Source organism: Misgurnus anguillicaudatus, chromosome 5 (assembly GCF_027580225.2).
Source record: "Misgurnus anguillicaudatus chromosome 5, ASM2758022v2, whole genome shotgun sequence".
NCBI classification, from domain to species: domain Eukaryota; kingdom Metazoa; phylum Chordata; class Actinopteri; order Cypriniformes; family Cobitidae; genus Misgurnus; species Misgurnus anguillicaudatus.
Window position 1 is genome coordinate 37,909,425 of NC_073341.2, and position 13,836 is coordinate 37,923,260.

The 13,836-nt window shown below is 37.0% G+C and overlaps 1 protein-coding gene across 1 annotated transcript; it reads left to right on the forward strand.

Annotated features, from left to right (window-relative positions):
• The first annotated feature begins 59 nt into the window (after positions 1–59).
• bnip3la (BCL2 interacting protein 3 like a) lies at positions 60–10,487 on the forward strand. The gene is made up of 6 exons (XM_055167913.2): positions 60–216; positions 3,536–3,788; positions 3,863–3,944; positions 4,020–4,126; positions 7,369–7,524; positions 7,636–10,487. Exons 1-6 carry the CDS (start codon positions 162–164, stop codon positions 7,682–7,684), a joined length of 702 nt encoding a protein of 233 aa, XP_055023888.2. The 5' UTR covers positions 60–161; the 3' UTR covers positions 7,685–10,487.
• Positions 10,488–13,836: the final 3,349 nt, after the last annotated feature.

Consider the following 13,836-nt stretch of genomic DNA (forward strand, 5'->3'; position numbering starts at 1 on the left):
GTCACACTACAGTATTTTTCAAGTTTTGGGTATGATTACGTCACGCGGGAGCTCAGGTGGGGCCATTCAGGGGCCGCAGATGCATGCGTGCGCGCGTGCACGGGGAGGGCGGTAGCGTGCCATGTTGACGACGGACGCGAGCGAGCGACTGGAGAGGCAACATGTCCACCGCAGCCGCCGAGCAGATAAACAACAATGAAGAACCGGGACTTAACGGTAAACCCCGTCCGTGTCTCGAGATTGAGTCAGTTGTAGCGTTAACGTGGCTGTTTGCATGGTTTTAATATTCTCTGGAGCTTTTTATGCAATCTATTGTTTATTTTTTTGCTCAATGGCTGGAATTTCCTCTTCGGGGAGGTGCTAAGGGGCGGGAGCTTTTTGATTGCGTGTTAACGCGAGCGCCAATGAAAGCAGGCTGGTTAGAGTTCGTGCGTTGTTGCGCAGCCAGTGACATCACAGTACTGCGAGAGCGAATTCGAAACGAATCGTTCTCGCGGTACTGTGATGTCACGTTTTGTTCGGTATGCGCAGCCACTATAAAGTTAAATGTGCTTGAGACGGGGCCGTTGTGACGTTGCCTAGCAACTCGAAGTGATTGATTGGAACGCGAGCCAATCGCTAGTTTCACAATAAGTTCGTGCGATGAGGAGGCGGGGCTTCGATATCAAAACAAGGCGAAGATTCTGCTGAGAAAAATGGTGACGGTGGGCGGGGCTGTTTATTATTAAAGAAATTGTTACAATGTAACAGAATACATTTTGATCAAGCTCATGGTGCTATATTTAAACTCACTTGTTTATTGTGATTTATGGTGTATTCCTGAAAGGCTGTGCCCTTATTTTATTGTAGCTAGCTTTCTTTTCTTTTTTGGGACAAGGCCTGATAAATATTAACATTAATATTGAAGTTGTTTTGTGTGTTTGTGTACATATTTGTAGCATTTTTTAAATATAAGTCGAATTGCATTGAGTTACTTGTGTCAGTTCTGTATTTAGTATTTGTCTTTAGTCATTCTGCAATCATTACTGCAATGTTTTTTTGCAGTTCTGTGAATACCTTGAGCTTTTCAGAATTTTATTAATGTGTGAAATGCTTTGCACAGACCAGGGCTAAAATGTATTATCAATATTATAAATTTTTTTGTTTGTTTGTCTCAGTTAAACATTTTCAGATTCCTTCTTTTCCTTCAAACATTCCCATTGGATGCATGTTGGAAAAACAATTGTTTAATGGTTCCAAAACAGCTTAATAAAAACAAGATAAAACAGAAAAATCATAGGACAACAAAGTAGCAAAGTACAGTGGCTAAAAGTTAATCTACAGTAGTGAGCGGAGTAATAATGCAATGTATGCGTACCGTATATGTAACGTAGTTCTAAGTTAAGCTAATGTCAGCTGATTCCCAAAGGGTTGAAAAAACTCCTAGGAGAAAAATCATGTGGGGGAAAAGTCCTTGGGAGGAAAAAACCCTTGAAGGAGAACCATGCTTAGCTAATCCTATAGAGCAGTGTTTCCCAACCAGGGGGCCGGGGCCCACATGGGACCCCTAGCAGATTTCTAAGGGGGCCTCAAGATGACTTAAAGGTCACGTTTTTCCTGATCCCATTTCTCAAACCCTGGGTAGTTTGTACTGTTGCTGTAATAGCATAAATAATACCTGTAAAATGATAAAGCTCAAAGTTCACTGCCAGGCGATATATTTTCTTTAATAGAATTCGCCTTTCAAAGCCTACAGCAAACGGCCGGTTTGGACTACAGCCCTCTATTTCCTGCTTTAATGACGTCAGTAAAATTGGTTTTTGACTTAACTCCGCCCACATGAATCCGTCAGTCACCAGCTTTGGCTCAAACGGCTCTGCTAAGCTAAGCTGCTATCGAATCACAACACACTAAACAAACTACACAATCAGAACTCATTACGTATTTCTGAAGGAAGGACTTCATAGAACAAGGAAGACATCAGCCTGTTTTTAGGACAGTGAAAACGGCGCTATACAGATAAGTAAATTGTGTGAAAAATACCACGTTTTTTACATGTTATATTGCCCACTATAAACACAATCAAAGCTTCAAAAACACAGAAAAATGGGAGCTTAAAAATTATTATTTTTTTTAAATGGACAAAACAAGCATTAAATGAAGCAAAAATCAAGATGTTTTTAATTTTTTTGGCCATTTTAGTAGCGAATATATAGATCTGTCTAGTCATTCCAAGCTCTAGTTTATTTTATTTGAAAAAATTTGAGGGAGTGGGGGGGGCCTTCAAATATTGTTGTGGGCAAAAAGGTTGGGAACCACTGCTATAGAGGATATACTATATATTGAGTACTATATTAGACATCGGCTGGGCATCACAATGACGGGAGGCCAGTAGATCAATGATTTAAAGAGATTCACATAGCGGGAACTGGGTCTTTTAGTCTCAGGACAAGACAGGGAGAGAAGCAAAATCCTATGTGACGTTACATTTTGTCTAAGCTTTCGAATTGGGTTTGAAAGTAGTTTTAAACGTATCATCTGTTATATACTTATTAGCTGCATAATGCATTTAATTGTTGCACTTATGAATCTATCGGTTATTTTTAGTATTGCATATTAAAACAAAACCTAACACAACAAACAAAACGACATTTAACTTGGCCATACTGATGAAAAGTGCCTTTGTCTCCAATGCATTTTATGGACCCTGCTGCTTTCCGGACATCAAAGAGCTTTTAGAAGGTCTATAGTCATGAAAAGAGTGTTAAACATTTCGCTTGTTGTTTTTCAGTGACTTTAGGTTTATAAGCGTCGGTGACACACAGACAGATCTTGATCACAGTCACAGCAGGAAGATGAGAAAGTGAGAAACAGAGGGTGGTTTGGTAGACTACAGATTACATAATTCCCTTCAACTCCAATGTATTTATTCAAAACTAACAAGCATATAGGCTTTGGATTTTTTTTAAACGGTAAAGATAGGGTTTATTTTATCTGCTCCTGTATAAGTCCCGGCAGATTTGTATCGTTTGGATGCGAGGTGAAATCAGATGCCTCTCCGAGGTAAAGTCATTGGACTGATGGACAAAAGCTTTACCATGGCAACAGTTCTGTAAGGCAAATGCAGAAGTGTTGTGGGCTGTGAGGTGTAAGACAATGATTAAATATGCTTGTTTAAACCGTTTGAATCAGTGCCAATTCATGCACACTACTGTGGCCTCTTTGGCTTGATGCAACCACCAAGACCGTCTTAGCATGACGTTTCACTCCGCACGATTCAAAGCAATGGACATTTCAGATATAGCTCTTATTTAATACATGACCAAAATGGAGAACTACCAAACCTGGAAATGCATCTAGCAAAGGTCACTGAGGAGCACACATCACATTGTTGAAGCATCATGGCACCTTTGTTTCCTAGCAACAAAGAGGGTCAGACAAAATGCATATGTGTGTCATGTTTGCACCAGGTCAACAGAGAAATCTGTGCTTTATTTACTGGGAGGAGGTTTGGCTGTCTTTCGGTCTTTCTTATTTCCCAGCGTCTGTGTTTCAGGATCCTGGGTGGAGCTGGAAATGAATGGAAACACTCAACAGCAGAACCTCAGTGTGCCCTCCGTGCTTGGGAACGGGAATGAAGGCGAGATCCAGGCCTCACAGGCCCTAGAGACCGTGCAGGAGGAAGAGGAGGCTCTTACAGGAGGACTGGAGCACGTACCATCATCATCCTCTATCCATAATGGAGATATGGAGAAAATATTACTGGATGCTCAGCACGAGTCTAGCCCCAGTAGCTCCTCCTGCAACAGGTATGAAGATTTATGCACACATTCTTGTTTCTGTGATGTGTTTTTTAACATTGCATTTGAATTGTGTTTTAAAGCCCACCGCGACCTCACAGCCCTGAGCAGGATGAAGGCCAGATCATGTTTGATGTGGAAATGCCCAGCGAGAGAGACTGTCAGGTAAATATATGAATTTACTGTACTGCAGCTAGGGTTAGTGTTTTTTGTATACACATCTTTTCATATTTCTTCCAGTCAGAGGATGATGGTTTGGAGAAGGACAGAGATGATGATATTCTCATGAATAAAGGGGAGAGTTGGGTGGCTGACTGGTCCAGTCGACCAGAAAACATTCCCCCAAAGTAAGTACATGTATGTTACAGTATGTGATACAGACATGCGTATACACTGCAAAAAATGATTTTAAAGAAAAAAATTCTTAGTGTTTTTGTCTTGTTTTCAGTAAAAATATCTAAAAGTTCTTGAATTGGGATGCTTTTTCTTGATGAGCAAAACGACCAAAAATATCAAATTAAGTGACTTTGTGCATAAAACAAGCAAAAAAAATCTGCCAATGGGGTCAGCAAAAAAATCTTGAAGATTATTCTTAAACACGTACCTCAAGAAAAATTAGCTTACCCCATTGGCAGATTTTTTTGCTCGTTTTATGCACAAAATCACTTAAATTTATCTTTTTGGTCTAAAAACTAGACTTATTTTTATGGGTCTTTTTGCTCATCAAGAAAAAGCATCTTAATTTAAGATTTTTTTTAGATATTTTTACTGAAAACAAAAGAATTTTTTTCTTGAAAATATTTTTTGCAATGTATGTCAGTCCTTCCAGAAAAATGCAGAGTTTTTTTGTGATTGATGCAGGCATAAATTCTCGATTTGGCAGCACGTTTTCTTTAAAAATGTGATGGAATATTTGGTATATTTAAGCAATTTTATGCAATGAAATTTCGGGAATTTGCAAAAACTTTTCAATGATGTTCACGTCGCGTAATTTTGTCACTTCATAACGTTCCCATGGCAACAGGGGACATGGCTGCGCTTGTGTGAAGTAAATTCAACTTAAATTTCAACTTTCTGCAAAGATATATGTCACTCCTGCTACGAAAATGCGGGGATTATGAAATCATGCAAGCCACGTATAATTTATGCGGCGAAAGTGTGGCGTATTTAAAAAAATGCGGCCCCGCATAAATATGCGAAAGTCCACTGTGGCTGAGTATGCATTGAATCATGCGATGGGATAATCGTGTTTTTCTGGAGGGACTGTTATTTCCATTTGTCTGTGTGCTTTATGCATATTTAAAGGGGACATTTCACAAGACTTTTTTAAGATGTAAAATTAATCTTTGGTGTCCTCAGACGGTGTGAAGTCTACCATATAGATCATTTTTAATAGCATGATAAAATTGCCACTTTGTAGGTGTGAGCAAAAATGTGCTGTTTTGGGGTGTGTCCCTTTAAATTCAAATGAGCTGATCTATGCACTAAATGGCAGTGCTGTGGTTGGATAGTGCAGATTAAGGGGCAGTGCTATTAAAATAAGAACCCCTTCTGACATCACAAGGGGAGCCACATTTCAATGACCTATTTTTTCCACACACTTGCAGATAATGGTTTACCAAAACTAAGTTACTGGGGTTTTTTCACATTTTCTAGGTCGATAGAAGCAATGGGAACCCAATTATAGCACTTAAACATGAAAAAAGTCAGATTTTCATGTTTATCTCGCTTTTAAAGAATTAAGGGACAGTTTTCCAGACAGCGTTTAGATTTACCCAGGACTATGCCTTAGTTATAATGAGACATTTTAGTAGTTTTTACAAACAAACCTTACAAAAACACAATACTGGTGTGCATCTTGACACATAACAATGGCACTGATATATGTTAAGATACGTCAGTGCAAGATGGTTTTAAATTAAGGCAGCTCAAACATGCATTGTAGTCTAGGACTAGGATAAGTCCTGTTCCGGAAAACCGCCCTAATAGGTTTATCCAGCTGGGTGTGTTTCACAGGGACACGGACCTACTGCTAAAAATTATACTTTATAAAATATATAAATTCTGGATGCAATAGAGTGCCGCAGGGAAGACATATCGACGCTGGTCCCCTCGCAAAAAAGCCCATTCGTTTTTCTGATAGACTTTTGGATTTTCGCAAAAAAATAAGCTCTGTGTTTAACAAAAGTTTATGACTCTGACACGTTTTGCCCAACATGTTAATCCTCACAGATGAATACAAACTTTATGAAATTTGATTGGGAAAAATTAATGGGCTTTTTAGTGAGGGAACCAGCGTCCCGCTAACTTCTGGGTTACCCTACAAAAATACGTTATCTCTGTGGCACTCTATATGTCAGGTTTGATGTCATGCATGTGCCAAATCTTATTTTAATATATGCTTGATTTTACAAAAAAAATGTTTTTGATTTAAAGGGGTCATATCATGAAAATCTGACCTTTTCCATGTTTAAGTGCTATAATTGGGTCACCATTGCTTCTATCAACCTAAACTATGTGAAAAGATCAACCCAGTAACTTAATTTTGGTAAACCATTCTCTGCAAGCATGTGAAAAAATAGGGCTCCCCGTGTGATGTCAAAAGGGGAAATACCGCCCCTTAAACTGCACTATCCAATCACAGCCCTGCATTTAGTGCAGAGATCAGCTCATTCGCATTTTTAAGGACACACCCAAAACGGCACATTTTTGCTCACACCTACAAAGTGTCAATTTTAACATGTTATAATAAATTATCTATGTGGTAACTAGAACTTCACATATGTACTCTGAGAGGACACCAAAGATTTATTTTACATCTTAAAAAAGTCTTGTGAAATGTTCCCTTTAAAGTCAGCGTTCCCACGGGTCCTTGAAATCCTTGAAAGTTTGTGAATCTGGGGGAAAAAATTCAAGGCCCTGGGAAGTTTTTGAAAATATACATACATAGATACAGGTCATTGAAAGTGCTTGAAAGAAGTTTTCAGGAAAAAAATCCATATTATTCCCTGTGTAGTGTAAGACAATATAAAAATTCTAGACTTTTTAAGCACACGTGCTAAACTGTACGCTTTAAATGCTTATATCTTCTGTATGCCAATGTTCATACCAAAATGCTTTTTTGCATAGTTGTGTTTGACACATAAAAACGTTTCGGGTTAAGTATGCAACTGTTGTTCCCTGAGAAGGGAACGAGACGCTGCGTCTCCCTTGCCATACTTCCTGCGTCCCTGTAACGCCATCTTTGGCAATATTTCAGATAGTGATATTCTTTCTGGCTCTCGTGTCACCCTGTCTTTGTCGTTAAGCCTCACACAGTGTGTTGAATTACACATTCAGACGCACTTACGAAAAGGGAACTCGAAAGTGAACTGTAACAATGTATCTTAAAAGGTAAGACAATGTAACCTTGCTCTCCCCACATTAAGTCCTTGAATTTGAGAGTATTCGACCTGGAAAGTCCCAGAAAGGTCCTTGAATTTGAAGTTAACTAAAGTGTGGGAACCCTGTAAAGTGATAGCTCTAGCTTTCACAGTTGCTTGTGATGATGAAGGTTTTGTCACAATAATTGATCTTCGACCTCTCGCAGGGAGTTTCACTTCCGCCACCCGAAGCGTTCTGGATCTGTGACTCTCAGCATGAGGAAGACGGGTGCTATGAAGAAGGGTGGTGTGTTTTCTGCAGAGTTTATCAAAGTCTTTGTGCCCTCATTGCTGCTCACCCACATCCTGGCCCTGGGACTGGGGTAAGTGTTTTGCTTAATCTAACCATAATGAATGTTTTGATGTTTTATAAACCCGAAAAATTACAAAATGACAGCAGTCCAAATGCATGGCCCTATACTTTTTTTTTTTAGGATCTACATTGGGAAAAGGTTGAGCACACCCTCCACCAGCTCATTTTAAACCCGATCAGACCTGGTGCCTGGACGCCCCATCTTCACGAGAGAAAAAGTGTAAAAGCAGTGGCCAAACGTGTGTGACAAATTCTCTCTCTTTCTCTTTCTCTCTCGCTCTCCATCCATCTTTCTCTTGTCTATGGCTCTCTCTCTCATCCCACTGGCATCTGGTGTTTGCTACTGTGGTCCTGATTCACCATGAAGTTCTCGCTGTCCTGCAGTTTTTACTTTCTGATGCCGTAACTCCTTGACTCATATTAGATGTTTTTATTTGTCTTTTAATTTGAAAAGGTACTACATATTTCGCTGACCTCCTGTATTACCCATTGCATCCACCGCATTATTACACATTTTTCTGTGTGACAAACTTTATAGGTGGCTGATCGAAGAGTCTGCAGTGGCTCAGCGTTGCACAGGTGTACCTCCGAATATTTAACATCTCAATTACTCTGTTAGGTACCGCTGGACAGAAACACAGTATAGTGCCGTATTTGTGTAAATTGGCCCTTAATAGGAATTTGTCTAAAATGAAGTTTATGACATTTAATCGTAGAGATGTCCAAGATCATTTTGTTATGAGTCTGCATCGTAAATGCACAAAGCTTTATTTCGATTATTTATTTATTTAGTCTGCTTCATGACCTTAACTGACCTAGTGATGCTTTCCATGTTAGTGTGCTGCTTATTGCATTGCAACATGATGTTACAACAATTTAGAGATTTACTTTGCATAGAATGTAAAACTTAAGAGGCAATAACTTAAAAGTCCAGATTTGCACCCAAATTCTTCTTATAGCGGGAAAGAGTCGATTCAACAGACACAATAATAATTAAACCACCAGTTTAAAGGAGCCAACTGGTCATAGTAGTTAACACAAACACATATTTGCCTTGATGCATATCCAGTTGTTTCAGACCGGGTTCACAGCGGTCTATTTCAGTGCCAAAGGGTTTCCACTGTGATGGTACATCTGGCAAGCCAACACGAGTCTCCTCATGTTTAAATGAAGATCACTGCAGTGCAAAAAATGATTTTCAAGAAAACAATTTCTTGGTATTTTTGTCTTGTTTTTAGTAAAAATATCTAAAAATTCTTGATTGACATGTTTTTTGTTGATGAGCAAAACGACCCAGGAAGGTGGGTCTTGTTTTTGGAGCAAAAATATCAAATTTAAGTGATTTTGTGCATAAAACAAGCAAAAAAAAAATTGCCAATGGGGTAAGCAAAAAATCTTGAAAATTTTTCTTAAACACTAAATTAAAAAAAATTCAAGAAAATTTAATTTAATAATTAATAATAAAAAGTAGTAAAATAGAAAAGCTATTTCAGAAAAGCAATAAGGTAATTCAAAGCAAAAAATTACTTTTTTGTCTAGTATTTTTGTCTTGTTTTCAGTAAAAATATAAAAAAAATATTAAATTAAGATGATGAACAAAATGACCTAAGTCTAGGTTTTAGACAAAAAATATACAATTTAGGCAGATTTGTGCTTAAAACAAGCATAAAAATCTGCCAACGGAATAAGAAACAATTTCTTGAATTAAGTGTTTATGAAAAAAGTAAACTTGTTTCAGGGAATTTTTTCTTGTTCCATTGGCAGATTTTTTTGCTTGTTTTAAGCACTAATTTACTTTAAAAAAAAATTGTCTAAAAACTAGACTTATTATCCTAGGTCACTTCGCTCATCAACACTGCAAAAAAAGATTTTCAAGAAAAACATTTCTTAGTATTACGCACAAAATCACTTCAATTTGATATTTTGGTCTGGTAACTGGACCTGTTTTCTTGGGTTGTTTTGCTCATCAAGAAAAAGCATCTTAATTTAAGAATTTTTTTATATTTTTCCTGAAAACAAGACAAAATACTAAGAACATTTTTTTCTTGAAAATCATTTTTTTGCAGTGTGCACACTCAGTTTGATTTGAGATGAGGATTTTTTCCGATTTTTCTCCATGTTGACAACACCGTTGAGTCTTTGGTTTACTGTGAATATTATATTATTAATAGGCCTGGCGTTACCATAGTTGTGTATTATATGCCATTTATATGTACATTTGTCAAGCTAACAGAGGTTACAGTAAAAACTGGCGATTCTGTATCCTATGTACATATTTAATGCAATGTAGCTTTAGCTTTACAGATAGGAAACATGTGTACAGTTACATCATTAAAGACGTCCATGTTTCACACCAAATTCGAAAAGGGGTGGGGGTAAAATCATAATGCATGCACAGACTTTGAAAGACATTGAAATGGGACCTTGGTGTTTTCTTAACACGCTTTATTTTCACTCTTAAGTAGCCTACACTTCTATGAAGTTTCACAAGCAAAATGTGATCCTAAAATAGTAAACACCCGACCTGGATCCTTTTGCTATGTTCACTTTTACAAGAGGCTGATTTTCTGTTACTTTAACTGTTCCTCAAATTTAGTCCGCACCTGTTTTGAGCCCCATTACCTGTGTGTGTTATGATGAGCTGTGGAGGGAGGGGCAGAATAAGAACTGTGAATGAAGAAGAAGTAGCTCATGTCAGCAATGATAAACTAACCCTACCCTGAATGTTGGAGGGATCACAATATTACACATTTTACGCACATAAACTGTTGTATTTTTTGTTGTTGTTTTGAATTTTTGCTTATATTAGTGTGGATTCTGGAGGGCGGGGCCCTCGTGACTGACAGCTCCTGGATGTGTTAGCTTTGATTTCTAATAGTGACTGGAGCAATGAAGTAAACATCATGTAGTTTCTTTAATTTGTCAGATACTGAAGGAAAGCTAAATAATATTAAAATGAAAAATATAACCTGACGTTCTTGAGAATTCATCTTTTTCTTTCATTGTCATTTCATTGTTTGTTTGTTTTAATTTTTTTAAGTTAGGAAATGATTTGAAAACCATTGTTTTCACATTCATACTATATTTCAGCTATAAGGTTCAAAATGCTGTGCTGTATTGTGAATACATTATGTTAGGCACGAAGCACAGTAGTTTAGATATTTACACTACACTGTCAAAAAAACAAAATGGTCAAAATATGTACCCCAGCTGTACTGCAAAAAATGATTTTCAAGAAAAAAATTCTTAATATTTTTGTCTTTTTTTCAGTAAAAATATCTAAAAATTCTTAAATTAAAATGCTTTTTCTTGATGAGCAAAACAACCCAAGCAAATAAAAAAAAATTACATTAAAGGTGATTTTGTGCACAAAACAAGCAAAAAAAATCTGCCAATGGGGTAAGCAAAGAATATTTTGGCAGATTTTTTTGCTTGTTTATTTTTTGCACAAAATCACAAAATTTGATATTTTTGGTATAAAAACTAGACTTATTTTCTTGAAATTTTTCGATATTTTTTGCTGAAAACAAGCCAAAAATACTAAGACATTTTTTTCTTGAAAATAGTTTTTTGCAGTGTAGAACGACCTCAACACTGCAAAAAATGACTGTCTTAGTATTTTTGTTTTGTTTTTAGTAAAAAATGTCTTTAAAAAAATCTTAAATTGATATGTATTTTCTTCACTGCAAAAAATTATTTTCAAGAAAAAGATATCTTAGTATTTTTGTCTTGTTTTCAGTAAAAATATCTAAACATTCTTAAATTAAGATGCTTTTTCTTGATGAGCAAAACGACCCAAGAAAATAAGTCTAGTTTTTAGACCAAAAATATCAAATTTAAGTGACTTTGTGCATAATACTAAGAAATGTTTTTCTTAAAAAATTATTTTTGTGCAGTGTTGATGAGCGAAGTGACCTAGGATAATAAGTCTAGTTTTTAGACAAAAAAAAACTTTAAGTAAATTAGTGCTTAAAACAAGCAAAAAAATCTGCCAATGGAATAAAAAATTTTTTCTTGAAATAAGTTTACTTTTTTCATAAACACTTAATTCAAGAGGTTGTTTCTTATTCCATTGGCTGATTTTTATGCTTGTTTTGGGCACAAATTCGCTTAAATTGTCTTTTTTTTGTCTAAAAAATAGACTTATAGGTCATTTTGGTCATCATCTTAATTTATGAATTTTTAGATGTTTTTGCTGAAAGCAAGACAAAAATACTAAACAAAAAAGTAATTTTTTGCCTTGAATTACTTTATATTTTACTACTTTTTAATATAAGTAATTATTTTAAAAGTATAATTATTCTTCATTAAAACATGATCTTATTAAGCTAATAAAGGCCCTCACTACATGTTTGATCTGTACATTTCCATTTATGCATTCAGCAGAGGCTTTTATCCAACTTGCCGTGCATTCAAGCCATACACAGATTAGCCATAACATTATGACCACCTGCCTAATATTGTGTAGGTCCCCATTTGCCACCAAAACAGCCCTGACCCATCGAGACATGGACTCCACTTGACCTTTCTATCAGAACCAGCATCAATTTTTTCAGCCATTTTTAGCTACAGGAGCTCATTGGTTGGATCAAACCACACAGGGCCAGCCTTTGCTTCCCACATGACCTGTCGCCGGTTTACCGCTTTTCCTTCGTTGGACCACTTTTGATAGGGACTGACCACTGCAGACTGGGAACACCTCACAAGAGCTGCGATTTTGGAGATGCTCTGACCCAGTCGTCTATCCATCACATTTTGGCCCTTGTCAAAGTCACTCGGAGTCCTTACTCTTGCTCGTTTTTCCTGCTTCCAACCATCAACTTTGAGGACAAGTTAAGTTGCTGATAAGGTGAGTGCTGGTTCTTTTAAAAAGGTCTAGTGGATTCCATGCCTCGAAGGGTTTGAACCTACAACGTTTTGCGATGCTGACACGATGCTCTACCAACTGAGCTACAGTAACACCTGTAGACATGATATAATTCTCAATGCACATTTTGGACTTTTCCCATGTTTAACACTTGAATCAAACCATCCGCTCATTATTAAAGACTTACATCAACTGAATCAAATGTGTGTGGATGAAGGAGAAAAATCCCAGCAAGCAATACCCGTCATTTTATTTAGTCCGGCTATGAGTGACCCAATAGCCGAAATAATCAGTTTTTTGTCAAAACAACTTCCATCATATTCTATTCTAATATTCCATTATGTAAGAAGTCAACAGTGATTACAAGGTGTTTGCTTGCATTTATTTATTTTAGGCTGTAGTTAGACATCTATTTAATTTTGCCTTGTTTTAGCTTAGAGATGTGGGCTGTTTGGACGCCTATTACATGTTTTTTAAATGCAAAATTGCTTGTTGGGATGTTCAGTGTTGAAACACTTGATCAATAAGTTCTCAGGAGGACCATTATTAAAATAGTTAAAAGCGGAGTGCATGATCTCTGAAAGCCAATGTTGACATTTGAAATCACCTAAACAAAAACGCCCCTACTCCGAATCTGGACCTTCTTTTGATAGACCCGCCCCACACATACGCAACCCAGACAATAGTGTCCTTTAGTAGACACGCCCCTTACTGCTAATTGGCTACAAGTGTGTTTTGGTAGTCGGCCCGATTCTCTTTCCAAAGCGTTTTTCAGAAATTGTGCACTCCACCTTCAATAGTAATCAAACCAACATTGTAACACAAATATGATGTTTTTTACTGTATGTCATAAATCTAAGACCATCTAAACCTAGTCTAGTTAAAATGTATCTCTTGTATTCCTATATAAGTCTTACAGATGAGGAAAACTTCACAACATTGAAGTTATAACATTCTCCACACATTCTCTTTTACATATTTATCCATGTGATGGTGAATTATATGTAAAGGTAAAAGCGGAGTAGTGTCTAATCTCTGGCATGAGTGTGTGTGTGGCGTTTGATAGATTAAAACACTTTGTAAGTTAAGGGAGTGGCAACTGACTGAATGCATGACTTTTTTGAGCACTGTGAATGTGGGGTTTTGGTATTTTATGGTAAAACGTTTCTGCAGACAGACAAGCATGCGACCTGCAGTCTGACGGTGGCTTCTCCTGTCCTCGTGCATGATACAAGTAAATCGCATGCTACACGAGACGCTTTTACTCTGTTGTGTGCAAACTTTAAACATGGAAAACTACGCTTCAGTAATCATCCGGTGTGCTCAGGAACAGATAAAAGCAAAACGATCTGATCTGAACTGATCTGTTTGAGGAATAACTCATAAACATGTACGATTCTGTCATTGTTTATTCATCACAGTCTCGTATGATCTTTTATTATTTGAATACAGTTA